The sequence below is a fragment of the Alternaria alternata genome, assembly GCF_001642055.1.
Source record: "Alternaria alternata strain SRC1lrK2f unplaced genomic scaffold CC77scaffold_47, whole genome shotgun sequence".
Lineage (NCBI taxonomy): Eukaryota > Fungi > Ascomycota > Dothideomycetes > Pleosporales > Pleosporaceae > Alternaria > Alternaria alternata.
The window spans coordinates 1-24,299 of NW_017306236.1; the positions used below are offsets into that span (position 1 = coordinate 1).

General features: G+C 52.5%; 11 protein-coding genes across 11 annotated transcripts; 6 read left to right on the forward strand and 5 right to left on the reverse strand.

The window, feature by feature from the left end:
* The first annotated feature begins 187 nt into the window (after positions 1-187).
* On the forward strand, positions 188-1,362 carry CC77DRAFT_1026755 (hypothetical protein). The gene has a single exon (XM_018526321.1). It carries the CDS (start codon positions 423-425, stop codon positions 1,014-1,016), a length of 594 nt encoding a protein of 197 aa, XP_018378706.1. The 5' UTR covers positions 188-422; the 3' UTR covers positions 1,017-1,362.
* A 30-nt stretch (positions 1,363-1,392) lies between these two features.
* CC77DRAFT_1085506 (hypothetical protein) lies at positions 1,393-2,521 on the reverse strand (the record flags this gene model as incomplete). Its single annotated transcript, XM_018529421.1, has 2 exons — positions 1,393-2,137; positions 2,223-2,521. The coding sequence occupies 2 exons, from the start codon at positions 2,519-2,521 to the stop codon at positions 1,393-1,395; spliced, it is 1,044 nt and encodes a 347-aa protein (XP_018378707.1).
* Positions 2,522-4,225: 1,704 nt separating this feature from the next.
* On the forward strand, positions 4,226-5,476 carry CC77DRAFT_1045424 (NAD(P)-binding protein). The gene has a single exon (XM_018527402.1). It carries the CDS (start codon positions 4,300-4,302, stop codon positions 5,431-5,433), a length of 1,134 nt encoding a protein of 377 aa, XP_018378708.1. The 5' UTR covers positions 4,226-4,299; the 3' UTR covers positions 5,434-5,476.
* A 156-nt stretch (positions 5,477-5,632) lies between these two features.
* CC77DRAFT_674315 (hypothetical protein) lies at positions 5,633-6,964 on the forward strand. The gene is made up of 2 exons (XM_018532710.1): positions 5,633-5,979; positions 6,032-6,964. Exons 1-2 carry the CDS (start codon positions 5,832-5,834, stop codon positions 6,712-6,714), a joined length of 831 nt encoding a protein of 276 aa, XP_018378709.1. The 5' UTR covers positions 5,633-5,831; the 3' UTR covers positions 6,715-6,964.
* Positions 6,965-7,717: 753 nt separating this feature from the next.
* CC77DRAFT_1067991 (NADPH-cytochrome P450 reductase-like protein) lies at positions 7,718-11,027 on the forward strand (the record flags this gene model as incomplete). Its single annotated transcript, XM_018529058.1, has 3 exons — positions 7,718-7,832; positions 7,885-8,525; positions 8,574-11,027. 3 exons carry the CDS (start codon positions 7,718-7,720, stop codon positions 11,025-11,027), a joined length of 3,210 nt encoding a protein of 1,069 aa, XP_018378710.1.
* A 193-nt stretch (positions 11,028-11,220) lies between these two features.
* On the forward strand, positions 11,221-11,978 carry CC77DRAFT_674322 (hypothetical protein). Its single transcript, XM_018532711.1, has one exon. It carries the CDS (start codon positions 11,354-11,356, stop codon positions 11,849-11,851), a length of 498 nt encoding a protein of 165 aa, XP_018378711.1. The 5' UTR covers positions 11,221-11,353; the 3' UTR covers positions 11,852-11,978.
* On the forward strand, positions 11,849-13,426 carry CC77DRAFT_674296 (Delta(12) fatty acid desaturase). The gene has a single exon (XM_018532709.1). The coding sequence runs from the start codon at positions 12,107-12,109 to the stop codon at positions 13,322-13,324; it is 1,218 nt and encodes a 405-aa protein (XP_018378712.1). The 5' UTR covers positions 11,849-12,106; the 3' UTR covers positions 13,325-13,426.
* On the reverse strand, positions 13,404-15,884 carry CC77DRAFT_1067993 (hypothetical protein; the record flags this gene model as incomplete). The annotated part of the gene is made up of 3 exons (XM_018529059.1): positions 13,404-15,360; positions 15,414-15,729; positions 15,794-15,884. 3 exons carry the CDS (start codon positions 15,882-15,884, stop codon positions 13,404-13,406), a joined length of 2,364 nt encoding a protein of 787 aa, XP_018378713.1.
* Positions 15,885-16,688: 804 nt separating this feature from the next.
* CC77DRAFT_1014941 (hypothetical protein) lies at positions 16,689-17,058 on the reverse strand (the record flags this gene model as incomplete). Its single annotated transcript, XM_018523926.1, has 2 exons — positions 16,689-16,870; positions 16,926-17,058. The coding sequence occupies 2 exons, from the start codon at positions 17,056-17,058 to the stop codon at positions 16,689-16,691; spliced, it is 315 nt and encodes a 104-aa protein (XP_018378714.1).
* A 1,145-nt stretch (positions 17,059-18,203) lies between these two features.
* Positions 18,204-19,703, reverse strand: CC77DRAFT_1085524 (hypothetical protein; the record flags this gene model as incomplete). Its single annotated transcript, XM_018529422.1, has 3 exons — positions 18,204-18,659; positions 19,254-19,522; positions 19,586-19,703. 3 exons carry the CDS (start codon positions 19,701-19,703, stop codon positions 18,204-18,206), a joined length of 843 nt encoding a protein of 280 aa, XP_018378715.1.
* Positions 19,704-20,530: 827 nt separating this feature from the next.
* On the reverse strand, positions 20,531-24,276 carry CC77DRAFT_1055711 (hypothetical protein; the record flags this gene model as incomplete). The annotated part of the gene is made up of 3 exons (XM_018527841.1): positions 20,531-20,815; positions 20,894-21,232; positions 21,659-24,276. The coding sequence occupies 3 exons, from the start codon at positions 24,274-24,276 to the stop codon at positions 20,629-20,631; spliced, it is 3,144 nt and encodes a 1,047-aa protein (XP_018378716.1). The 3' UTR covers positions 20,531-20,628.
* Positions 24,277-24,299: the final 23 nt, after the last annotated feature.

A 24,299-nucleotide genomic window follows, 5' to 3' on the forward strand; every position in this document is an offset into this window, starting at 1 on the left:
ATAATCTGTTCCTGCTATCCTGTCTATTCTAAGTGCATAGGATGTTTGTAATAGCTCCGCTATCCTAAGTAGTTCTGCTATCCTGGATGGTTAGCCTTAGCGGGATGTTGGTCACGTAATCCAGGCCCCGCCTTTGATTATTAAGCCTTTGTCGTGGCTTCCTGATAGTCTTCCTTCATGCGACCCGCATAAAGAAGCAATTCCTTGTTACCTTGTAACAACACATCTATGACCCACTACTATCGCGTAATGCAACGACCAGAAATGAAACGATAAAGCTGTCTGAAATGATATCATCGGTACCCAGCCTTCATAGTTACGGCTCTTGGGAAGTGTCGACCTGCACCATCGATGCTTTTTGGAACAACTCTGAGGCAATCTACTTTCAAGACGGAGGCGTTGGATACAGGAATCCGTACCCCATGCCGCCCTGGAATACCAGTGCGCTGAGAACCATAGGCCTGGACTACAATGATATCGACGAGCTAAGAAGCCCCAAATTCTTACAAGAGTTGACCTCCGGAGGCTTCGAACTGCACACCGCACTCGCTCTGTCGTTCGCAGAGGCCATCTCGGACATCTCGAGCCTCTCTCGGCACGACTCGGTCTGGGGAGAAGACACGTTAAGTACGGGTGTGAATAGTATGCCTCCTTTCCATTTCACCCATACATTGTACGGTTTCGGCTATGGGAATCATTCCACATCAGTCCGCCTCTCGATGGCAGTTCTGGGCTTCTACTGTGTCATCACTGTCATTTATCTCGCCTACATGCTATTCACAGGCCGTAGCTCTACAGCCTGGAATTCTTCGATCGAGCTTGTGGCTCTCGCTCTACAGTCAAAACGACCTGACCATCTGGGGAAAGTCTCTGTGGGCATCGACAATCTTGGTACCTTCAATGAGGGGGTTGGCATACGTGCAAATGCAGACAATGAGTTGGAGCTCGTGTTTGCTCATGACCGTGACGTTGGGTCAAGGGGTCTGCGGAAGGTGCAAACGAACAAAGAATACTGAGAGCGACGACCATGGGCAACCAATGCCCCATCTAGCGAGCTGTATATGCATCATGAGCTACGCGGTGTAGCTGTGCAATCACACTTCCATATCTCTACCGCTGTCTCTTTATTGAATCAAGTTGTCAGCTAGCAGACGTTATAGTTGGCCTCTCGTCGATCGTCGTTGAAACAGCGACTCAACACAGAGGGGTCACCCCTCAGCGCTTCGCCACTGACCCTGGGGATCGTCACTCACACGGAGGAGTGTCGACCTAAGATTGTATATAATTTCATCCAAACAGGATTCTGAAGAATCTTTAGTAGCTTGCCTACTTGTAGCTAGGGTCTGTAGCGTTGGAAACATCGTAAACATGAGATGATTAACAAATCCTCTCCTACTCATCCACCGACCAAGGAAGGTTCCATCCTTCTTTCTTCTCACCTCTTCTACGCACAAATCTAAACAATCTAGAGACCGCCTGCCCATTCGCACAAGTCGAGGTATTGATCGTAACACATTGCCCGTCGTTGCAGCACAAATTCGTTACACACTTCCGGTCAGCACCACATTGCGCACTGCTCGTACACGGCACCGTTTCTGAGCAAGATATATCGAATGGGGAAACATCAGTGCATCCGACCGCGGTACCTTCGGTCGTGGCAAGGCAAGCGCAGGTTTCTGCTGAATCGCAATAGAAGCTTACGTTACATTTATCTGGTCGGATTCCTCCAGGGCATGTGGTCTGCGCTGGGGGCGGGGCACAGACTGAAGAGGTAGATGTTGTAGTGGTAGTAGTTGTTGTAGTGGAGATGACTCGGTCTAGTGTGATGGTGATGCGGGTGACGATGACCGGAGTTTGCGTGACGGTGGCGGTCACTGTAGGGACGTATGTGATGGTGGATGTTCTAGTAACAGGTACTGTCGGGCGAGAGGTGATTGTGGAGGTGCTGCAGCCGGGTGTTGTCTCGATGCAAGAGCACAGTGTCTTGACAAAGGACGCTGCTTGTTTCTGGAGAGAGCTGAAGATGGGCGCAAGTTTGTCCCCGTCAATGGTGCGCTTCTGCAAGGCTGCTACGGGACATGCTGTTGTTGTTGCTGTCTCGGTGGGTGTTTCCGTTACAGTCGTCGGCGTAGGGGTACTAGTTTGCAGATTAGCAAATGGTTTTACATGCGATTCAGGAAGCTAGAGCGCAGAGGACAGATATGGGTAGAAGATGCACATACACTGTATCAGTGGCAAGAACTGTGGTTTGCTCATTTGTAGTCACCGTTATTGTGTTGGTGACTGGTGCAACACTCGTCGTGACTAGGATCGTAGTTGTTGATGGGATAGTCGTCGTAACGAGACATGTCGGACGCGGAAGTGGGTACTTGGACGTGCAAAATGACTGAGCAGGTTTGTGCTTGGACAGCGGAGCGAATAAGGCATAGGGAATTCTGGTGCAGTCTGAAGTCGCGCTCGCTTCAAGAACAGAAAGCGAGAGCAACGAGAAGAGAAAGACAGCACTGGGGAAGGAATGCATGACTGATTAGGCGTAATCCAAAGGGATTGCAGTGGTTGACGAGCGTAACCGGTCGTTCTAATAGTTTTCTGTATTGTTATTCCACTGACTGATTGATCTAAAATATTTCTCTTTTCTAATCTCGAACATTTGGTGGCAGAGCTGGAAAGATGGCAGAACCTTACTAGGAAACAACGTTAGATCGTGGCTCTAGGAAGATCTGCAGCGAATGCATCACTCCAGGAAAAGATCTCTTGACAAGGCTGCTACATGTTGTTCAGCTGTTGGTCTGCATTGACAAGTCACTACGCCACAACAAAGCCTGACCTGCCTATATCGGTTACCCCATTTCACTCCAGCTCGAGCTAGTGGGCCGAGCTATCGAAATGTATACAGTGGCTTGCGTTTATCCAGAATAAGACTTGCTGATTGGGTTTGTGGCGTCCAGTGCGTAAGGCTTATGGGGTCCAGCCTCGCCGAGAAGACATCTGAGTAAGCTAGTATCAGGGATCATGCCTATGGCGTCGCGTTGGAAGTCAGACACAGGCTGATAGTACGAAGCCCTTCTTACATAATAACAAGGCCTCTAATGAATATTCTTAAGAGAGTCTTTCTCGCAGTACTCTAGTATATTTTTGTTAGAATTCATTAGCTGCGTCGTGGTGCGTAATTAGAAGAAGAGGCCTTATTGTGGCAGGTCCCACTTCCGGCTGTCAATGCGACGCCAGAGCATGCTTCGTGACTTGGATACGTTTTTACGTATAACTGGCAACTCCTCGGCGGATGAATTGCCCCTCTGTAGAAGTGTAAGCTGAGCAAGGATGGCAATGCTGAGCGCCACAGACTGAGCCCTGGTATCTATCCCAACATAAAACCTGCGCCATTGCGTACCGGCAGGACAACAGACTGTTGGATGCGGAAATTCACAAAGTGTGCTAAGTGTGAGATAGACTTGGGTAGAATATCAGTGGGGAAGAACAGAAGAGGCCTGTGTCCGCGAGCCAGATGATACCTGTTATCATTTTCAGGGCGCTCTATCTAAGGCGTATACGATGGCGACGGCGATTTTGCGGGCGACTTGATGATGCTGCGTAGAAATACCGGCACGCGAAGGCGGGTGCGATTGGGAAACTGGAAACGTTCGGTGTCGAGCGGTGACGACAGCATGTGCGGTAATGCTAAGGATTCGATACTGAATTTTTTGGTGTGATCACCTGCAGCTGGGCGGTAAGAGAATTCGTGTCAAACCAGTACACAATGAAGTGCAATACTGGGCACTCATGGCCCCGCACGCTGGAAGAGCAGATGCATCTCAGAATGAAACGTACTGGGCATGCGTTACATATCGAAGATCGCAAGAGTCGCCCTCGGCCTTGCTCTAAAGCCGACAACTCCGGTTGTACGAATCATGTGCTGTGATGTGCGAACAAGCTTCGTTGAACGGACAAACTATACCCAATCAGCATGTAGAATGCCAACGAAATATACCGGTGGTAGCGCATTCGTTAACAGTACGTGTTCATGCTGCTGATTACTACACGGGTATGATCGCTCGATATATGCTACCGCCTCCAATAAGAGAACGGTATCAAATGCGCTTGAATGCTTGCGACAGCGACGCGTCGTGACCCAGGACTTCGGTACACGACTGCAAAGCATTGCGGAGGTTTTGCAAATATTGGGGTAGACTGAATAGAGTGCGACGTCACTACAACCTGTGGGTATGGGCCATCACCATGTATAAGACGAGAAGCCCATCTGCCAGTAAGTAGATATCAAAGCACAATCCGACCTACAACATGGGAGAAAGCTTGAACAACCGCGCCGTTTGGCTCTCTTCTTTCTCTTCTCCTTCGGAAGTCGTTTCTCTACCCATACCCACTGCGACTCAAGGCTCAGCGGTCATCCGCATTGAAGCAACGTTTCTGACCCCGTACACGGATGCCGTACATAGTGGCAAGCTCGCTGCCCTTCATCTCAAGCCACCATTCGTTCCAAACCCAGGGGCCGTTGGCCGCATTCACACCGTTGGGTCGGATTCTGTGAAAATGAAGCCAGGAGATCTGGTCTACGTCGATCCAACGGTTCGCGCCAGAGACGACCAAAAAGTCATCATCATGCAGGGTCATCATGGGGGCGATGATACGGATGCGCACCAGAAGTTGATGCATGAATGGCGTGATGGATCACTGCAACAATTTCAAAAGGTGCCGTTGGAAAACTGCTTTTTGCTAAATGAGCAACGTCTCTTGGGCGAGTTAACGTACACTTCTGCGGATCTCACTCTCCTCCCTGTGTACATGGTAGCGGCCGGTGCACTTATCGAGGCAGCAAATATCAAGGCTGGTGAGACCGTCGTCATTGGACCTTCGGGCGGTTCGTTTGGTGGCGCTGCTGTGGAAGTCGCGCTGGCGCTCGGCGCCAATGTCATCGCGTTGGGAAGAAACAAGCAGAAATTGGAAGACATGAAACTCGCTCTTGGGAGTCCGGATCGCCTACAGCACGTGGTGATGACGGGGAACGTAGAAAGCGATGCCATTGCGATCAAAGGGGTCGCTCCTGAAGATGGTGTCGATGTCTACAATGATTGGACGCCTGGGAAGTTCACAACACCACTGTATCTCTCGGCGGCGTCGCATGCCCTCAAAGGTGGTGGGAGAGTCGTTTTGAGCGGTGGCGCAGGCGGGGATCTTGTGCTGCCACATCTTGTTATGGTTCACAAGAACTTGCAGGTGACGGGAAGGTGGATGTACCAACCCGCTACAGCACAACTGGTCATCAACATGGTGACAGCTGGATTCTTGGAGATTGGGAAAAGAAATGGTGCTGAGGTCGCCACCTTCAGCCTCGATGCACACCATGTGGCCATCGAGAACGCTGCAAAGAACGGAGGTTGGGGTAACTTCACCGTGGTCACTCCGCATGCAAAGTAGACGTCACTCTATTAAGGAGTCAGCAGTTGCGTATAGTTAACGTAAATCTCCCGAAGTGTCAATGGTTGCGCATCGTCTTACAAACAGTGCTTGTGTGATTATGGTGAGAAAGCGGACAAGCGGACTCCGACTCGCCTGCATATTCCCCGAAGCTGAAACGCAAGCGAATAGACACGATGACGGCGACGATCAATGCCACACACTGGTTGGTTCCGGCTGATAGTGGTCAGTAAAGGATGCAGGCGCCACTCGCCATGCGACTCCTGTGAGTACAGACGTGATGGTGGTAGGCGCAGAACAGCAGGTTGTGGACGACTGGTCCCCTTAAGGCTGCAATCGCCTTTGCCTCACCACGACTGTCGTTCGCTACCACGTCGCTCTTTGCCAACTGTACGATCATGTTTGTCTCTACTGGGCAATGGCTATTGTTTGCGCATGTCTTCGCGCTGGGTGCCGTTGCGCATCGGGACTGGTGGCTGCAAGGCCTGCCCAAATGTTGGCAGGACTGCTTAGGCAACACAGAAGCGGGTTGCGGCTATAGGAAATGTGAGTCGGTGCCTTTATCGCTCCACTGCGGCATGGACTGATGGTTGTGCAGGTATATGTCAGACAAGCGAAAGCAGCGCCTCTTACCTCCCCAGCGCCGTCGCGTGCGCCGTCACCAACTGCGATGCAGACGACTGGGCTCTCGAACTCGTCCTCGGCCCGCTAGAACTGTATTGCGATGCGATAGGCTGTACGATACCGGCAGAGGTGGTGGATGATGCATATGATGCCGTCTCGAGTAGCTACGTGCCGCCATCGACCACGCGTGCCCCTCCTACGACGACCGCCGCTGCACCGAAGCCGACCACCACCACCAGCGAAAGCGACGACGATGACAGCGATGGCTTCACAAGCCCAGTTAGCACAACTATAACCCGGACGACCACCGATGGCGACGGCAACACATTGCAGATAGTCGTACCCATAGTAGTGAACCCAACCGGCATCAGTACAGGCAGCATTGTCACGTCTACCGTTGCTGGTGCGTCGCCAACGTCTGCGGTGTCATTGCGCAGCGAAACTGCCCAGCCTTCCGCTCCGGCGCCGACAGCGGGAGCCTCATCGACCGCATCTCCACCTTCATTGGCGACGGGGTCGGGGTCGGATGAGCCAGATCCTCCGGCCAACGGCGATGGAAGCCCTTTCGTGAACATGCAAGCGGGTGCAGGAAGATGGGCGGTGTCGATACCACTTATGGCAATGGGTGCTTTCGCCGTGTTGTGGATGCGCTTATAGCGGGCGATCATCTGTGGTAACGGAGGCGTGCCTGTGGCTTCGCTCGAGGCCGAGGTTTGTAGGGCAAGGGTCATTGATCTCGCGTTGGTGAGCGGTGGGCGATCATCCGCAAGCAATATTTGCTTCCTTCCCGGAATGTACGAATGGTCATGATCTCTCCGCGTTATGGGCGTTCTGAGTAGGCGATGATGACCTGGGTATTGCAGTGTTTACTCTTCCCAGTGAGAGAAGGCGGCAACGACGAAGAATTGCACAAGAGCAACCGCGACCACGATACATTCCTGTACGATACACACACATGACGTACGTTGGACTATGAAATGATATTACGTCACCCTCGTAGATGAGACTTTGGAAGACCATAACGTTAAAACCTCGTGGCTGCACTTCCAAGAGGCACCCGATCGCCAAAGTTGCCAGCGTTTGGTTCACACACATCATCCCACCGCTTCGGTACTGCAACCAATCGAGATAGACCCAATGCTAAGTCGCACTACGCATGCGTTGCATAACATTGTTTCTGACACGCTGCACCTTCTTAAGCACCATCATCAACTTTTGCGATCGCATTCGTCCTCGGCATCCAATTCCATCTCGTGTATTCAGTGGCTTTGCATGTGCTTCCAGCCTCAAGCTCGGCCGACCTTATAGTTCCTCCGTGCACCGACGTGAAAAGCTCCGACACGGCGACTACCCGAAACGGCAACAACAAATCACCGTGCTTGAATTTCACGACAACGACCGAGGCATCTTTCTCTCCAAGCACCAAAGTGGTCCCAACGCGTCAAGGAGGTAGCATTCGGGGCGCGCGAAAGGATTTGCTCTGTTTCAGTGCGTCATTATGCGAACGACGTGGCATGACTTAATTATTCTGATTCATTATAGATAGAACGAGCTCTCCCGACATCCCAACAACACATACATCTTCAGCAATCCACGAACATTCATATACCGTGGTCCTTTTCGTTTCTAATTCCTTTCTACTGCTGTAATTTACATCACAATGGCGAATCTTGAGCCCATACCCGGCCCACCTGGTCTGCCCATTGTTGGCAACATTGGAGACATCGACGCAACAAACCCCACACAATCCATGTGCAATTTGACATTGAAATATGGTGAACTGGCCCCCCGACACGCACGGAGAAAGCAGACGGCTAACGAGTGTAGGCCCTATATGGAAATTCTATCTCGGCGGCGAGCGTGTCGTCATCGCGAACCAAGCTCACCTTAACGAGATCTGCGATGAGGAACGATTCTCAAAGATCATAGCAGCATCACTCGAACAAGTCCGGAATGGCGTTCACGATGGCCTGTTCACATCGTACGGACCACAAGAGGAGAATTGGGGTATTGCACACCGTGTCTTGCTTCCACAACTAGGACCGCTAGCCATTCGCAACATGTTCAACGAGATGCACGACATTGCGTCTCAACTCGTGATGAAGTGGGCAAGACATGGTCCTGAGCATGTTATTCACGTTACGGACGACTTCACACGCCTGACTCTCGATACCATCGCTCTCTGCGCCATGGACTACCGGTTCAACTCGTATTACCAGCAAAAGATGCACCCGTTCGTTGAGTCAATGGCCGACTTCCTCAAGACCAGTGGAGACCGTGCGAGGAGGGATCCCATCTCGCAGATGTTTTATGGCGCCGAGTCGCAAAAGTATTGGAGGGACATTGAGCTGCTCCGCAAAACCAGTATGGATGTAATCAAGACGAGGAGAGACAATCCGACCGACAAGAAAGATCTACTCAACGGCATGCTGAACGGTGTTGATTCTAAGACTGGCAAGAAAATGACGGTAAGTTAAACACGATTACTGGGACTGAGTACACACTAACATCAACAGGATGAGAGTGTCATCGACAATATGATCACGTTCCTGATTGCTGGACACGAGACGACTTCCGGCTTGCTTTCTTTCACTTTCTACTACCTGCTGAAAAACCCTCAAGCATATGAGAAGGCACAACAAGAAGTAGATGATGTTATTGGTAAAGGTCCAATTACTGTCGAACACTTGACGAAGCTTCCATATCTGAATGCTGTACTACGTGAGTCTCTTCGTCTTCAGCCTACGGCGCCCGCAGTGGGTATGACGGCCAAGGAAGACACTACGATCGGAGGAAAGTATGCGGTCAAGGCAGGCACGCCACTCGTTGCACTATTTCCCATGGTTCACCGCGATCCAGTCGCATATGGCGAGGACGCCGAGGAGTTCCGCCCCGAGCGAATGCTTGACGCAGAGTTTGAAAAGCGCAACACCGAATTTCCCAACTGCTGGAAGCCATTCGGCAACGGCATGCGAGCCTGCATTGGAAGGCCGTTCGCCTGGCAAGAAGCCCTCTTGGTGCTTGCCATTCTCCTACAGAACTTCAACTTCACCATGGAGGATGCCTCGTACCAGCTTCAGATTAAGCAGACACTTACGATTAAGCCCAAGGACTTTTACATGCGCGCGCATCTCCGAAGTGGCATCTCTGCCACATCGCTCGAACGCAAATTAGCGTCGGCTACTCTCAACGAGCCTCCACCAGCGAGTGGGGCACCACGTGTGCAGAAGGAAAAAGTTGCTAAAGGCAAGCCTATGGCCATCTATTACGGGTCCAACACGGGAACATGCGAAGCGCTCGCCAACCGACTTGCCAGTGACGCCGCAAACCATGGCTTCAACGCGGCAGTCGTCGACACCCTGGACGCTGTACGCGAGAACTTGCCGACCGACAAGCCGATCGTCATTGTCACTGCCTCATACGAGGGAGCGCCTGCCGACAATGCCGCACACTTTGTCAATTGGGTTGGCACCTTGAAGGGCAAGGAGCTGGAGAACGTCAACTATGCGGTCTTCGGATGTGGTCACCGTGATTGGGCAAAGACCTTCCACAAGGTACCAAAATATCTTGACGCTACCCTCGAAGAGCGTGGCGCAACCAAGATGGTTCAATGGGGCAGCACTGATGCTGCCTCTGGAGATATCTTCACCGACTTCGAGACCTGGGAAGACCAAGTACTGTGGCCAGCCATGCGCGAGAAGTATGGATCAACAGAGGCCGACGGCGAAGGCTCGCTGGAGACTACGCTTGACGTCGAGGTTACAGCACCGAGGTCGTCGACTTTGCGTCAAGATGTCCGCGAGGCTCGTGTAGAGGAAGTTGAAGTTCTTTCTAATGAAGATGCTTCAGAGAAGAGGCACATCGAGATCAGCCTTCCATCAGGCATGACCTACTCCGCAGGAGACTACCTGGCTATCCTACCATTGAACCCCAAAGAGAACGTCCAACGCGCGATGCGATACTTTGGCTTGACTTGGGATTCGATGCTGACTATCTCATCGGCTGGCCCTACTACTCTGCCGACGGATACACCTCTTAGCGCTGTTGATGTCTTGGGTGCATATGTAGAACTCGCCCAACCCGCCAGCAAGCGCAACGTCGTTGCACTGGCTGAAGCCACACCCGATGAAGCGGAGAAGAAGCAGCTCGAGCGACTCGCCGACGAGACCTTCAGCGCCGAGATTACTGCAAAACGCGTCTCCGTTCTCGATCTCCTCGAGCGCTTCCCATCTACGAAGCTGCCACTCGGCGTCTTCCTAAAGATACAGCCACCCATGCGTGTGCGCCAATACTCGATATCCTCGTCGCCGTTATGGAATCCCAATAACGTCACCCTCACATACTCTGTTGTCAGCGCGCCAGCCCTCAGTGGCCAGGGTCGGTACGTGGGCGTGGCAACAAACTACCTTGCCAACCTTGCGGCAGGCGACAGGTTGCACGTCAGCGTGCGCCCCTCACACCAAGCCTTCCACCTGCCAAAGGACTCAAAGAACGTCCCGGTCATCATGATGGCAGCAGGAACCGGTCTGGCGCCCTTCCGCGGCTTCATCCAAGAGCGCGCTGCTCAGGTCGCTGCCGGTCGCAAGCTAGCACCCGCCATACTCTTCTATGGTTGCCGGACACCATCCAACGATCTCATGTACGCCGATCTTCTCAAGCGCTGGGAAGACATGGGTGCCGTCTCAGTCCGTTATGCCTTCTCACGCAAATCGGAGGAGTCGCATGGCTGTAAGTACGTGCAAGATCGTGTCTATCACGACCGCGCCGATGTCATTGAACAGTTTGAAGCGGGCGCAAAGCTCTTCGTTTGCGGATCACGAGGTGTTGGTGATGGGGTGCAGGAGACGCTTATCAAGATTGCGAAGGAGAGGTTGAAGGAGAAGGAGGGCCGGGACGCCGACGATGCCAAGGCTAGAGAGTGGTTTGAGGGGCTGCGAAACGAGAGGTTCGCTACCGACGTCTTCGAGTAGACGTAGAAAATCACTATCTAGCTTGTTTGTTACCCATGTTGCCTACTAGCTCAATATCCACGTCTATCGAGCCATACCCTAACGAATTACCGAATCGCCAAACTCTGGCAGAATTTTGTAACTCTGGTAGAATTGTCAACGGCGGCGGAGAAACCTTACCGCCATGATGCCAAGGAGTAACCAAGGTTAGGCTTGCGCGCACGTTCTGCGGGATTGCCCCGCCGATGGCCCACGGGCGCCCAGCCCAGCCCACACACCAGACCTGAGACCCTGAATTACCCGATTGCTCGAATACCACCGAACAAGACACCTTGGTCAAGTTGGGCATGCAACAACGAAGCATTGCAACTCCGCATGAGGCATACATGCGGCCAAATATCGACGTCCCCACTGATGATGTTGACCACGTCGTGCTGCGTGCTCTGCCGGTGTCGCAGCTTCGTCCAACCGCTGCATCTCCTTCCCCTTGCGGCGCGACTTTAGACGGGCTGTCAATGGGGCGGTCAGATCTCGATAGGTCTTCCTCCAATGCCTGGGCCGCCTTGGACTTGCTGAGCCCCATACAAGATCGTCAGGGCCCACGGGGCTTCGTGTTATCTGTTCCCGATGCGGTTACGGTGCGGCTCATCTCTTGGACCCTGAAGGAACTTTGGAACAATGAAAGTGCGAGTGCGATACCAACCAAGTCTCGCAACACCTCTCGCAGCTTGCGATCAGCTCAATGGCCTGTAGTCATGGATACTACATGCTTGTCCTCGTGCTTATGGTCTCTTTCCGGCATTCCTGCCTCTTCCCCTTGCCTCACCGCAACGTGTTCATCCTAGACTGCTAGTGCCGACTGTGCGCCGACGTTGAAATCTCGGTTAGAGACCCACTGTTTCCATGGACGCGAGGCGGTGTCTTGTACACACGGTTTTCTTTGCGACGTTGAAACGTAGGTCGAGTGCATTGAGCTTAGGCTGGTGTACATCAAGGAGCAGATTTTTCGCCTTCCACCCGGACGCGTCTTGGTACAAAAGGATGAGTAGCGACACGGCACGCTCTGCACGCTCCTCCCTCCCTTCTCACCTCCTTGGACCATGATTACAACAACGTCCCGCACACAGGCAGCGCCTGTAAAGACTAGGTTCACTGCTGTGGCCGACGATGTCAAGCCAACTCCGATTCCAGACGTCAAGACCCTAAAGGACGCTATTCCAGCAAAGTGCTTCGAGCGCTCCATGATCCGCTCCTTTTCCTACGTTGTTCGCGATCTTATCATCGTAAGCGGACTCTTTTACTCTGCCGTCCGGCTTTCGCAACTTGACGCCTCGCCCCTTATCACGGTCCCGCTTTGGGCGCTCTACAGCTTTGTACAGGGATGCTTCTTTACCGGCCTCTGGATTCTCGCCCACGACTGTGGCCATGATTCGTTTTCTGACAACCTTACCGTCAACGCTGTGACTGGCTGGTTCCTCCACAGCATTTTGATGGTGCCGTTCTTTAGCTGGAAGTTCAGCCACGCACGTCATCATCGCTACCACAACCACATGGAAAAGGACACTGTTTTCGTCCCTCACCGAAAGTCTGATGCCATGGCCAGGACCACCGAGCCATCCATCATGGAGAAGATCATGGACCACGCCGCTGCCGACACACCACTCATCCAAGTCGGCGCTCTTATCTTCCACCAAGTGCTTGGCTGGCCTGCTTACATCTTGATGAACGCCGGTGCCGGACCGAAGAGTCTGACCAAGAGCGACCGGGCTTCCCAGTCAAAGTACAAACAAAGCCATTTGGACCCGACTTCACCCGTATTCACTCCTTCTGAGGCACCATTTGTCGCCCTGAGCAACGTTGGACTTATTCTCACCATGAGCGCCATCTACCTTGCCTCGAGGAGCGTCGGCACATCGACTGCTCTCTTGGCATACGGTCTCCCTTACCTCTGGATGAACCACTGGATTGTCGCTATTACCTACCTTCACCACACACACGAGGACGCACCTCACTACGAGGCCGAAAACTGGACCTTCATCAAGGGCGCTGCTTCCACTGTTGACCGCGACTTTGGTTTCATTGGTCGCCACATCTTCCACGGTATCATTGAGTACCACGTCGTCCACCATATGTTCCCACGCATTCCCTTCTACCACGCAGAGGAAGCCACATGGGCTATTGCTCCTCTTCTCGGCGAACGCTACATCCAGCAAAAGAGCAACTTCTTTGTCGATCTATGGCAGAGCTTCACTACCTGCAGGTATGTTGAAGAGGGTACTGGCAAGAACGCTGGAGGCTTGGTTTGGGCGAAGAACTAGCTTTGAAAGAGCCTTCAGTTCCGATGTTTTACGATTAGATTTCCTTTAGACATAGATCAATGCCTTCCCATTGTAGAATCTAGACCAAAACTACAACGTCACATACTGCGTGCAAGTCCTTTGCGCTGAACCCTGTCGTGAAACGAATCGACCCGGCTGGAATGGTCCAAGTCTTACTGTCGACATCCCAGAAACTAACGTCTCGCCTCATCAAGTTGAACGTCACGGCTTGCGTCTCACCTGGCAGGAGATGCACCTTTTCGAAACCTCTCAAGACTTTCACGGGCGTGCCTGCAGGAGTTGTATCCTGAGGAAGGGACAGATATAGCTGTGGTACAGCAGAGCCAGCCCGGCCACCGTTATTCGTGATGTTCACCGTAGCCACAGCGACCACGGTCCAGAGATCCCTGAGTCCACCCGGTGCGATTCCTTTCGACTTATCAGGGACAGGCGTCAAAGGCATACCACGAAGCTCGACATTCAACTCATGACTCATTACAAAACTGGTATACGAAAGTCCAAATCCGAACTCGTAGTGCGGCTCCAAGTCGTCATTCGCGTCGAAGCGACGATAGTCAATCAATTGACCTTCGACGTAATCTGCCTGCCAGGCATCTGGATCAGTGACATTGCGAGGCAATTCCACAATGGGTGGACCGTAATCCGCTGCAGCCTTTGGAATCGAGTACGGAAGACGACCAGATGGTTGTACGTCGCCCCAGAGGACATCAGTAATAGAGTTCCCGGTCTCCTCTCCTGGGTAATGTGCTGCTAGAATAGCCGTTACGTTCTCGTTGTCAGCCCAAGGCATCAACACAACACCAGGGCCATGTGTGACGACGACAGTGTTGGGACACAACTTTGCTGTACTCTCCACCGCAAGGGTAGCATTCCAATGGAAGTCCAGATCGGACCGATCTGAACCTTCTGTTGCGAAAGCCTTGAGGAAGATCAAGCAGACTTGCGGTACCGGGTAAATCGAACGAAACCTTCCATCCGCGATCTCGTCATTGTCGAAGAGCCATTGAACGCGCCCACCTAAAGACCGGACCTTGTTTCGGATGGCTTCAAGTGGACTAACGAGGTTCGTGTGTCGTACCGTTCCAGATCCACCGCCAATATCGAGTGTTCCCATTGGGTAGCCCATTGCAGCGTTACCGTAGTTGAGAAACACTGAACCAATAGTCGGATCGGGAAGATCGTTACCAAAGACACCAAAGCTTGTTTCGTTCGAAAATGGCAAAGTCTTGTTCAAGTTCTTGAGTAACACAGTGCCAGCCGCACCCAACTCACGTATGCCTTTTGCGTGATCGCCACGAACGTCTCGAGCAGGGGTCTCGGGGAAAGATGCGGCCAAGGGCGATTGGTGGCCATAGGTGTAAGTGAGGAAGACAGGTCCGCTGGCAGGATCAGTGACAGGGAAGTCTTCGTCTTGAATCAGCCGAAAGTATGGCGTCATGACTCTTGTCGCCATATCGTCAAGGCGAGCGGATGAGATGTTGCCTGCTTCGATCGCATCAGCGAGTGATTCGCCAAAGTAGTAGATTCCAGTGGGACTCGTGGTTCCAGGCATCTCCATGTCTAATCCTGCATTTACTGTTCCAACCGTCGAATGCGTAGCGTCCCAGTCAGAAACGACGTATCCTGGAAAGGCGAGTTCGTCTTTGAGGATGTTATTTAGTATTTCCTGATTGGCGCAAGCATAAGTGCTGTTGACACGATTGTAACCACACATGACGGATGTTGTCCCTGCATGGACAGCATTGGCGAACGGCCAGATGTATAACTCATGGAGTGTACGGTCGTCAATGTTGGCAGATACCGCCTCTATTACTGTTCCATCTTCCCGGGTAGAACGGGTACGTTGGGTTTCTTGTTCGTTACCGATGTAGTGCTTTGAGGAGGTCTGCACACCGGCTCCCTGGATTCCGAATATGGATTCGTTCATTGCGACACCCGCAAGGTAGGGATCTGGTCCGAAGCCCTCCCAATTGCGTCCACTTCGAGCGTGGCGACCCATTGGGCCAGCAGCCGGACTGTGACATACAAGTTAACATCGCGTGTATGTGGTGCATGCAGATTTGCTTACCCAAGATGAACATGCGCACCTTTGGCTCTGAATCCTTGTCCAATGGCAAGTCCACGTTCGTACATCAGTCGCCTATCCCATGTAGCTGCAACTGTGATACCAGAAGCAAACACACTGACGCCGTCCGAACGCGACAAACCAGCGGGGCCATCGGACAGGCACAAGCCAGTGTAGTTGAGTCGCTCGATTGCCACAAGCGTGCCTACACATGGTAGGGATGGAGAGGAGCCATAACTACCAGTGACGAGGCCGATCTTCTCGGTGGTGTTAAGCTGAGAAACAAAATGGGTGGCTTTTACTGTCGCTTCAGTCCAAGCTATGAGATTGATCAGCTACCACCAATCTTGAAACACCTGTGCTTGACTATTCGGGTAGCTTACAAAGAGGGATTCGAATAGACGCATCCGCAGCCCATACAGAATATATAGGTAATGACGTGGAAAGTAGTGTTACGACCTTGGCGACACGCATATTGCTGGGCCGCGTGGGACGTGAGGGTCAGAAATGGTGTCGTAAAGATTCAAGAATGCTCTTACCACTATTAAACACCACAGCAGCACAGCCCTGCCTATTGGGATTCTTATAGTCGTTCGGACTGCTGTAAGCGAAGCTGCACGCAAGGGAATATTGCTGATACGTCGTATTCTGAGCCCCATGACTATTGCCATACATATCAGGCCTCCTCGGGAAGACTCAAAGGCACTCTCCACGCTCATGAATACGCCGTGTTTCGAATACGATGGGAAGGTATGGTGATTGGCCCGAGTATGTGCCGGACAATAGCGTTAGTAACACTAATCGCTAGGTGAACGTTAGCTATACGCGTATGGCGGGGTATACGAGCGGCGGCCTACGCGACTACACCCACAACACTGCATTCATCTGAATAGTCATGATGATGTCGATCTGATCTACTGTTCAAACTTCTAAGTTGTCGCATACGCAAATTGCTGCGCAAAAAGGTGATACGCGGCGTTTCCTTGGAGAAAGCATGGAGGGAGGGCTTGCTTGCAGAAAAGGGTTCGCATAAAGCCGATCTTTGCAGTAGATCAGTTGTTATTAGGAAATCACTCGAAACGCTGCACTCGCTTCGATGTCATTGTTTGTTCGGCAAAGGTGTGAGATCACATTGTGCATTGCAGGGTCGAATGAGCAGGACCGGCTATCAGCCAAGTTCAGCTTGCAGTGTATGCGATAACTTCATCGATTGGAAGTATGACTATATCCTGCAACAGAGATGTCCTAAAGATTGATCCCGGGTATAAGCTTGAGCATTTAAGACGTCTCTCCACCCTTCTTTCCAGCCTCGACGGGGTCGACCTTGCCGTGAGCGAACTCGCCCTTGGCACTGCCGCCGGATCCTGAAGAGCCAGTGGAGGAGTCGGTGCTTCCAGTGCCGGATGTAGCACCACCCTGCTTTCCAGCCTCATGGGGATCAACCTTGCCCTGAGCAAACTCTGGGTCATATGTTAGCATGCGTGATTGCGGCCTTGAGAGATCGTGAAGACGTACCGCCAGTACCGACGCGCTTGTCTGGGGTGCCGTCCTGCTTGAGGCCTCCGTGCTCTGTTTGCTGATTAGCTCCTTGCGAAGCAGGCGTGTAGTTGTATTGCTCACCAGTGGGCTTGTACTGCTGGTCCGCCATATTGATGTATGTTTGATTGAAGTGGGGAGTGGTTGGTTGAAATTGTAGTTGTTGATGAGAGTAGATTGATGCTTGATGACCACAGAATGTGCTTTCACACGGGATACTTATACATCAATGGTTGGCCCTGACAGATTTATCAAGACGTCAGTACACATCATAAGATGGCAACGCGTCGTGGCACACCTCACGCGTCCATCTCGCGTACACGTTAGATCTCAGATGCATCGTGGACGGCCCGCGCGCTAAGGCGCAGGAACATGATGCAATCCAGTCTAAAAATCTCGTGGATCCTTCCAAGCCGTGTCAGCCCATGCCTTCCGAGGCAGGTAATGATGCAGAATCAACAGCACCATGGGGATTTCGGAGATCGCGATGGAGACCCCTAGACTGAATCAGGGTCTTGATGTCATGATATAATCGCAAACGTCGCGCCTTTGCACTAGTCAGTCCAGGAACACCAATCATTCGGCAACACTATGGGTCGATCGTGCATTGCATATCCGCTTATGCAGGTGGTGGAAAAGCAAGGGGAAATGCCGCGAGTGCGGGGAAAGATCAATGACGGATGCTGAAGCAACATGCGTGCTGAGGATACGTCTCTCTGGACGTTGCATGCCACATGCGTAAGAGGCTAAACACAACGAAATCGTCGGGTTGTCATCAGTCGCGTTCAGGATGGATCGACGTAAGTGTAAGGATTGCTTTTCGCGAAGGAATGCATCATGCGCGTCGATACGACTGCGTGCAGGCCAAGAAGCGAGGGTCAGATGGTAAACGGCGATGATCATGGGCCCTGGTAATATTTTGCCTTATGCAAAACCACTCTTGAAAGGAAGATCTGCCATTGATGGAGGCAGGCATATCGTGATGTAGTCCATATTCAGTTCTTTGGTCATCTTTGTTCGAGGGGAAGTCAAACGACGCGACATGCTCTCGTCGATGACGGACGCGTTTGACCACGTGCTCACGTGTGGAGAGTTCGTCATCGCTCCACCTCAGGTATATTCGGGGCGAGGTCGAATTCACGCCCAGTTCCGTATTCTCTTTAGTACAATAGCTGATGGTGCAGGCCTAGCAGCCTTGCTAAATACCTCTTTCCACAAACCTTCAAATGCACCTCTCAGATGCACAAACTCTTCCTGTCAAACGCAAACGGCGTAGTCAATCGTTTTCAGGAAAGTTTTCTCGGCTTCCAATATGCTCTGCTGATTGGCCTCGAGTAATCGCACCCAATGCTGCAGGTTCAACCATTTCCTGTCGTCAGCAAGAAACTTGTACGCGATGTGCGAAAGAGCAATGAGCGTGGCGTCATCAAGCTGTGTGGCTGAAACTGGGGTGGAGACGTAGCATGGGACGGGAGCTGAGACGCGCTCGCTTGCACACAGTACGTCATACTTCGCTATGGCTTCACGTGGGAATGTAGAAGCAAGAGCTACACGATATCGGAAAAGCAGACATAGCACAAGAGGGATGGTGTCTGGACTGGGATGAGTGGTATCAGGAAACATGATGACCAACTCGTTCAAGAGGCTCAATATGCGTTGACACATGGCACTTGTGGAATATTCGGGCTGAAAAGCCTCACTGTTCTGGTCAATCTGTGAGAGTTTGTCGCTACGCGTAGCTGTTTCGAGTGTAGACTTCACAATGGCGAGTGGTGCGTGCAATATGAATAGACTGAGACGAGCAAGAAAGGGCGCGGTTTACGGCTGATGTGGGCCGAGGGGTGGAAGGGCGTTGTGAGAAAACGTCGATGTGGTCATATCAGCCAGGACGCTGTTGCGGTGGTGGTTGAGGTCGTCAGTCGATCATGTCACCAACTCAGGGAATTAGTTCCTGGGGAGAGGCGGGTTAATATCAACAGCACATTTGCACAGCACTGTGAAACGAGAATGTAGTCGCGACTCCATGTAGCAGTGAAATGCATGTTGAAGGGCGTGTAAGCATATGATCTGCATCCATTATACTATGGCTATCACAACGGGTCGTAAAGGTGCTCGGTGCCATCCGCCATCCTTAGATGCGCGAGAAGAAGGTCTGACGGTGTGCACACCTAGCTTCTTACCAGTCCCACTTGCCCACCATCTTGATCTCAACAAGCTTTACCACGTGACACTGTCCAGTCACTACCACGAGCCCCGACACCGAGCATCAACACCCGTTACCGCATCGGCATCCGCAAGACTATATACCTCCTCAAGCAGCGCCACATACGTCTTTCCTCCCTTCTTCACCTTGCTCAACATGTCCGCCTGCTCCGCATTCCACTTGTTCCAGAGTGCATGGATCTTCTCGATCGCATCTCCAGCCTCCTGCCTCTCGGTCTTGGCTGTCTTGCGTTCGAGGTAGTTCATCTCCCAGGGCGAAGGCTTGTCTTCGTCGTCGAGGCAGCGGGGGCCGTCCCAACGCTTGCAGAGGTCGGCATGCTTGGCTTTGGCTGGGGGTGTTAGACAGGACCGGCCTGGAACAAGACAGAGGTGGAGGGGCTGTAGAAGGAGAATAGTATGGGCAGTAGAATAATTACCTTGCTCTAGACTTGCTTCGAATACAGATCTGCGGTGGTCGTTGTATGACCATTCTCTGGTTGCAACAGCGGACGTCGCGAAGAAGCTGAGGGCGGTGATGATGAGCGTGAACTTCATGGTGTAGTGTTGGTATCTTGGGAATACGAAAGAGTTCTTGGAAAGACGGTTTGTGGAGGGGTGGATGGAAAAAAGTTAGATGAAAACTCTGCCGACTGTAAATACGTTCTGTTCTTCTCTTCTTAAAATTTGTGGTTCAAGGTTTTCGTGGTACAGAGGCATGTATCCATGGGTGAGGGTCAAGCTTGGATGTGCAACCAATGGAGCAGCGGCAAATCGTAAGATCAGAACCATCATAACTTGAGGCATCCATACCGGTCGTTCAAAAACTCTGGATCAGGCCGGTCAAACAAGACTTGCTTTGGCTGCCACTGGGGAAGCCACCTTCACCGGGTCACAATCCAAGATCCGCTGTGAAGAATGTTGCGGTGTGACACTATATCTCTATCATCGTGGAGCGCAGCAACTACCCCTATGGTGGTTTAATGATTTGAGGCATTTTTTTTTTCAATGATGTTCAACTCTTCGTCGCGAAGTTGCCGGCCTGAGGATAGCATAATGCGGAAGCCACCCACAAGATTGCACATGATTATTGGATCCTCGACGTAGCACAGAACCCGCAAACTCAAAGTGGTTCTCTCGGTACCACAAACCCTCTAAGATACCACCCACGTGACTAACAAAACTCACCAAAACTAAACCAAGCCAACAATATGACCATCTATATCTCAAGAAGAGAGGATTCCGGTCATCACAGCAGCTCCGTACAGCGAATATGAAGTATCCACGAGATACACCTGCGTCAATTTTTCTATCCTAAGTCATCTAACCGCCATGTACTTCCCCCCTTTGCACATCACCCCCCCCCCCCCCTATAACAGCAATCTGTCCATCAAAAAGATTACAATTCTAGATAACCCAATACCACTCCAGCCAGTTCAAGCTCTCCATACCCTACATTTCCCCCTCCCTCCCATGTCACTGCTCACGGACACTTATTCTCAAGCTGAGGATCATTAAGATTCTCATTATGATCGCGCCACCCATCATGACCACCTCTAAACCTTCCATTATACCTTCCATCATCATTCGGATCGAGAACGCGGTTACAGCCACGACATCTATTGCCTTGGAGAAGGGTAAGTGGGTGTGTGCCGTGGTAATTAGTCAGACTAGAAGACAGGCATTCTGCATCAGCAATTGTGTTTCGCTTCTCGAGGGAAATAAACGCGGATATTAGTGTTACTTACCTTGTAGCCTTGACACAGGGCTTCACGGTGATCATGCGGCCATCGTACTCTGATATCCACGTTCGCCAGCCGTTGTTGTAGACGCGTGGATCGTCGCGTTCTTCCTTGTTGGAACGCGCAATAGTAGCCAGAGTGGTGGGGTCCACGGAGGGCGCTCTGGTCACCCTGGTGACGAGACGGCGCGCGCTGGTGGTTGCGCTTGCCGTCGAAGTTGGGGAGGTCGCACTGGAGGAGGGAAGAAGGAATGTAGCATCGGTCGTTTGTGCCTCGGTGACCATGCTGGGGTGATCATACCAGGCAAGGGCCGTGGAAGCCGTGGCCAAAATGGTGACGAGGACGCTGCGCATTGTCGTAATGGTTGGAGTTGAAGGTCCCTTGGTGTGGTGGATGGCTGGATGTTGGTGTAGATAGATAATGTATTCCTCTTCTTGGCTCAGAGAAGAACACTTGTGCAGTAGAGTCTAATGCAGAAGACGAAAAACGATGAACGGGAAGAAGATATTATATACAATACTCCAAAATTCCCAGAGAATGATTGAAATTTCTATCATAGTGACCTTGATTGCCGCACGTAGCAGACCATGGTTACGCTTCGCCAAAAGACATGGTCGCATGGCCCCTGAAGAATCCTGATTCGCAAGATTTCCAAGGCGTTGTAAATCTGTACCAATGCAAAGTCAAAAATGGCCGACGGAACTACGGATGAAAGCTACAACGCACGGGTATCGAATCAAAAACCTCCACTGCATCATTTACACTACTCACCAATGCCGCGCAATGACCAGCCACCCCCTCTCCTTGACCGCATTGAAGAGCACAGCAACTCTCTTCCGCTTAATGCCCTCTCTAGCCGACACATCTTCAATCGCATGCTTACCATCCAAATGCCTCAGCAGCATAGGCCAGCTCTCTCTCAGTTCCTTGCCCGTTATACCACCAAAGCCACCATCTGCATGTTTCGGTGGGCTCGGATTCGCGGATATCATCGCAGTCTCTTCAAAAGTCTGGGCAATCTTATCAAGCCACCTGGCCTCAATAGATGATGCTTTTTGTGGGGAAAGGATCGTGGTGTGGGTAAACAAAGCGGGGTCTGGTAGTGTAAGCTTCTCGACGGGAGATGTCGGTGAGACGATCGAGTTGCGGGATGGCGATGGCGATGGCGATGGCGAGGCGGGCTTGAGATGGAGCGGTGATGGACGATGGGGCTTTGCGTCTCGTAGCCCGAGATAAGTTGGTGACTCTGCTCGTTGCGATGGGTTGAGCGCGATGGTTGTGCGCTGACTACTCGTACTGCCGGCGTCAGACCCGGTGCGAGCAGAAGAGTTCCGTGACATGGCTGTCGACCCGAGACGCGGGCTCAGTATGGTGCTGCTATCCATGTCTTCATCCGCATCTCGCCGCGTGCGTCGCAAAGGGGACGAGGTCCTGACCGAGTTTAGAGAAAGCAAACTGCTTCGTTTGTCGGAGAGCAGACTGTCGGCTACTGAATCGTTGTCGCTCATCAACTCTCTGCGCGCCTCTTCGGCTTTCTTGATACGCTCTTCCCGCTCAATCTCGGCTGCCACTTGCGCTTTGATCTCAGGCGTTACCCGTACCCAGGCAAATGTGCGCAATTGTGTGACCCAGCCTCCACGCATGAGCCAAGCTAAAATCTCCATGTAGGCATCGCGATGTTCGGCGGTGGGTATAAAGGTTCTGTACGGTCGGGGCGTACCGGAAAGCATGCTCAGTACCTTAGGTAGCGTAGGCAACGTAGGGAAGCGCTGTGCGTAGACTGATATCGCGGCCGGGAGAACAGTCATATCGGCATTCGGACTGACGATGTAGGTGTCGCGTGGTGACAGAGGAGCGATAAGACGCGCGCGCCGCCAATAGACAAGATGACTCGCTATGTACTCCATATCATGCGCTGATATATTATGCTTCTTGGAGATCTTCAGTAGCGACTTGGTGGGTACGATGTTGCGTATGTAGAAGGCGATAGCCGCCGCATTCCCACCAGCGTCGCCGCCGAGGTCCTTGATCAGCACCTCGGCATCCTCCAGGAGCAACAGGGCGGCATGCTGCGTCATGGGTGCATCGTCGTCCTCTAGTATAACGTTCGAGGTCGTAAGCCATAGGCCTGGCATCTGAGGTTCGATGGCGGTGGGGAGGTATGGCGTGGAATCGGCTTGTGGGATCTGAAAGGATGTGTTGAAGGTCGCGTCGAAATGGATATGAGCTATCTTGTCGTGCGAGATGGCATCGAACATGATGGCGATGGACTTGGCAAGCGGTGATGTGCTGACAATCTTCTTCCACGTCGCCGTCAGAGACTCGTTGGTCTCCTTGGCCCGCTGCTTGATGTCAATGATGCGCTTGGATTCTTTCCAGACGTACTGAAACCGCGCCTCCTCGTACTTGAGTGCCTTTGCATACTTGCGCGTAACGTTATCGTACATCTCCTTGACGCGCTGCTGGTACTCGAGTGCAGGCGGATTCAGCACGAAGACGACGTTGAACATGGTCATGTCGGGGTTGTTGTTGTCGTGGCTCGTCGAGTTGCTCCGCGCGTCGGATCCAGCCTCTGAGGGAGCGCCTGAGGGTCCGCTGGACATGGAACCATGGCCGTAGCCTGGCTCGAATCCCTCGGGCATTCTGAACGGCTCCGGGACGGGTTTCGCAGGCGCTTCGGGGGAGTCGGCGTCATCGTCATCGCTGGCACTTGTGAGATTCTTCATCAGATCGCCATCTTCAAGTCTTTGCTTGTCCGATCGCTTCTTCCTTTTCCGCTTCGCCTTCTTCCAGAGCCCGTCTTCCCGGACGAACATGGGCGCGCCCAGAAAGACGATGCTCTCGACGCCCAGCTCGAATCGCTTCTTGTTGTACTCCTTGCTGGGGCTCAGCATCTTCTCCAGCGCATCCGTCTTGAAGCCGAGCACCGTGCCCCAGTCGTGATCTCCGCCCTTGCCCCGACTTCCAGTAGCTTCCTTGTCATCGTCGTCATCTGCATCCTCCTCATCAATCGTCTCCTGCCTGCCCCATAGCCCTGACCCCAGCTTGTCCTTGTCGCTCACCCGCCCAGTCAAGGTTCTTCCCGATCGACGGCCGCCACTAGTGCGACTGCCTAATTCGATGTCGTTTTCATCGTCCGAGTCGGTGCTGCTGTCCCAGTCGCTATCTGAGCTTCGCGAGTCAACGCTGGCCGTGGACGTGTCGTGACGGAACCAGGCTGGGTCTTTGGCCGCGGCAAGGGCGGCTGCTGACGGCGATAGCGGCGGATAGTGGAAGACAAGGCGAGGACCGAGCGACCGCGATTTGGTGACGAGGAGGATGGCGTGGAGGTTCGAGGCAGGTGGCAGTGGGACGGCCATTGGGTGCATGGAGGACGCGCAGACGCACATGCGGGGAGAGAGCTCGGGAAGCT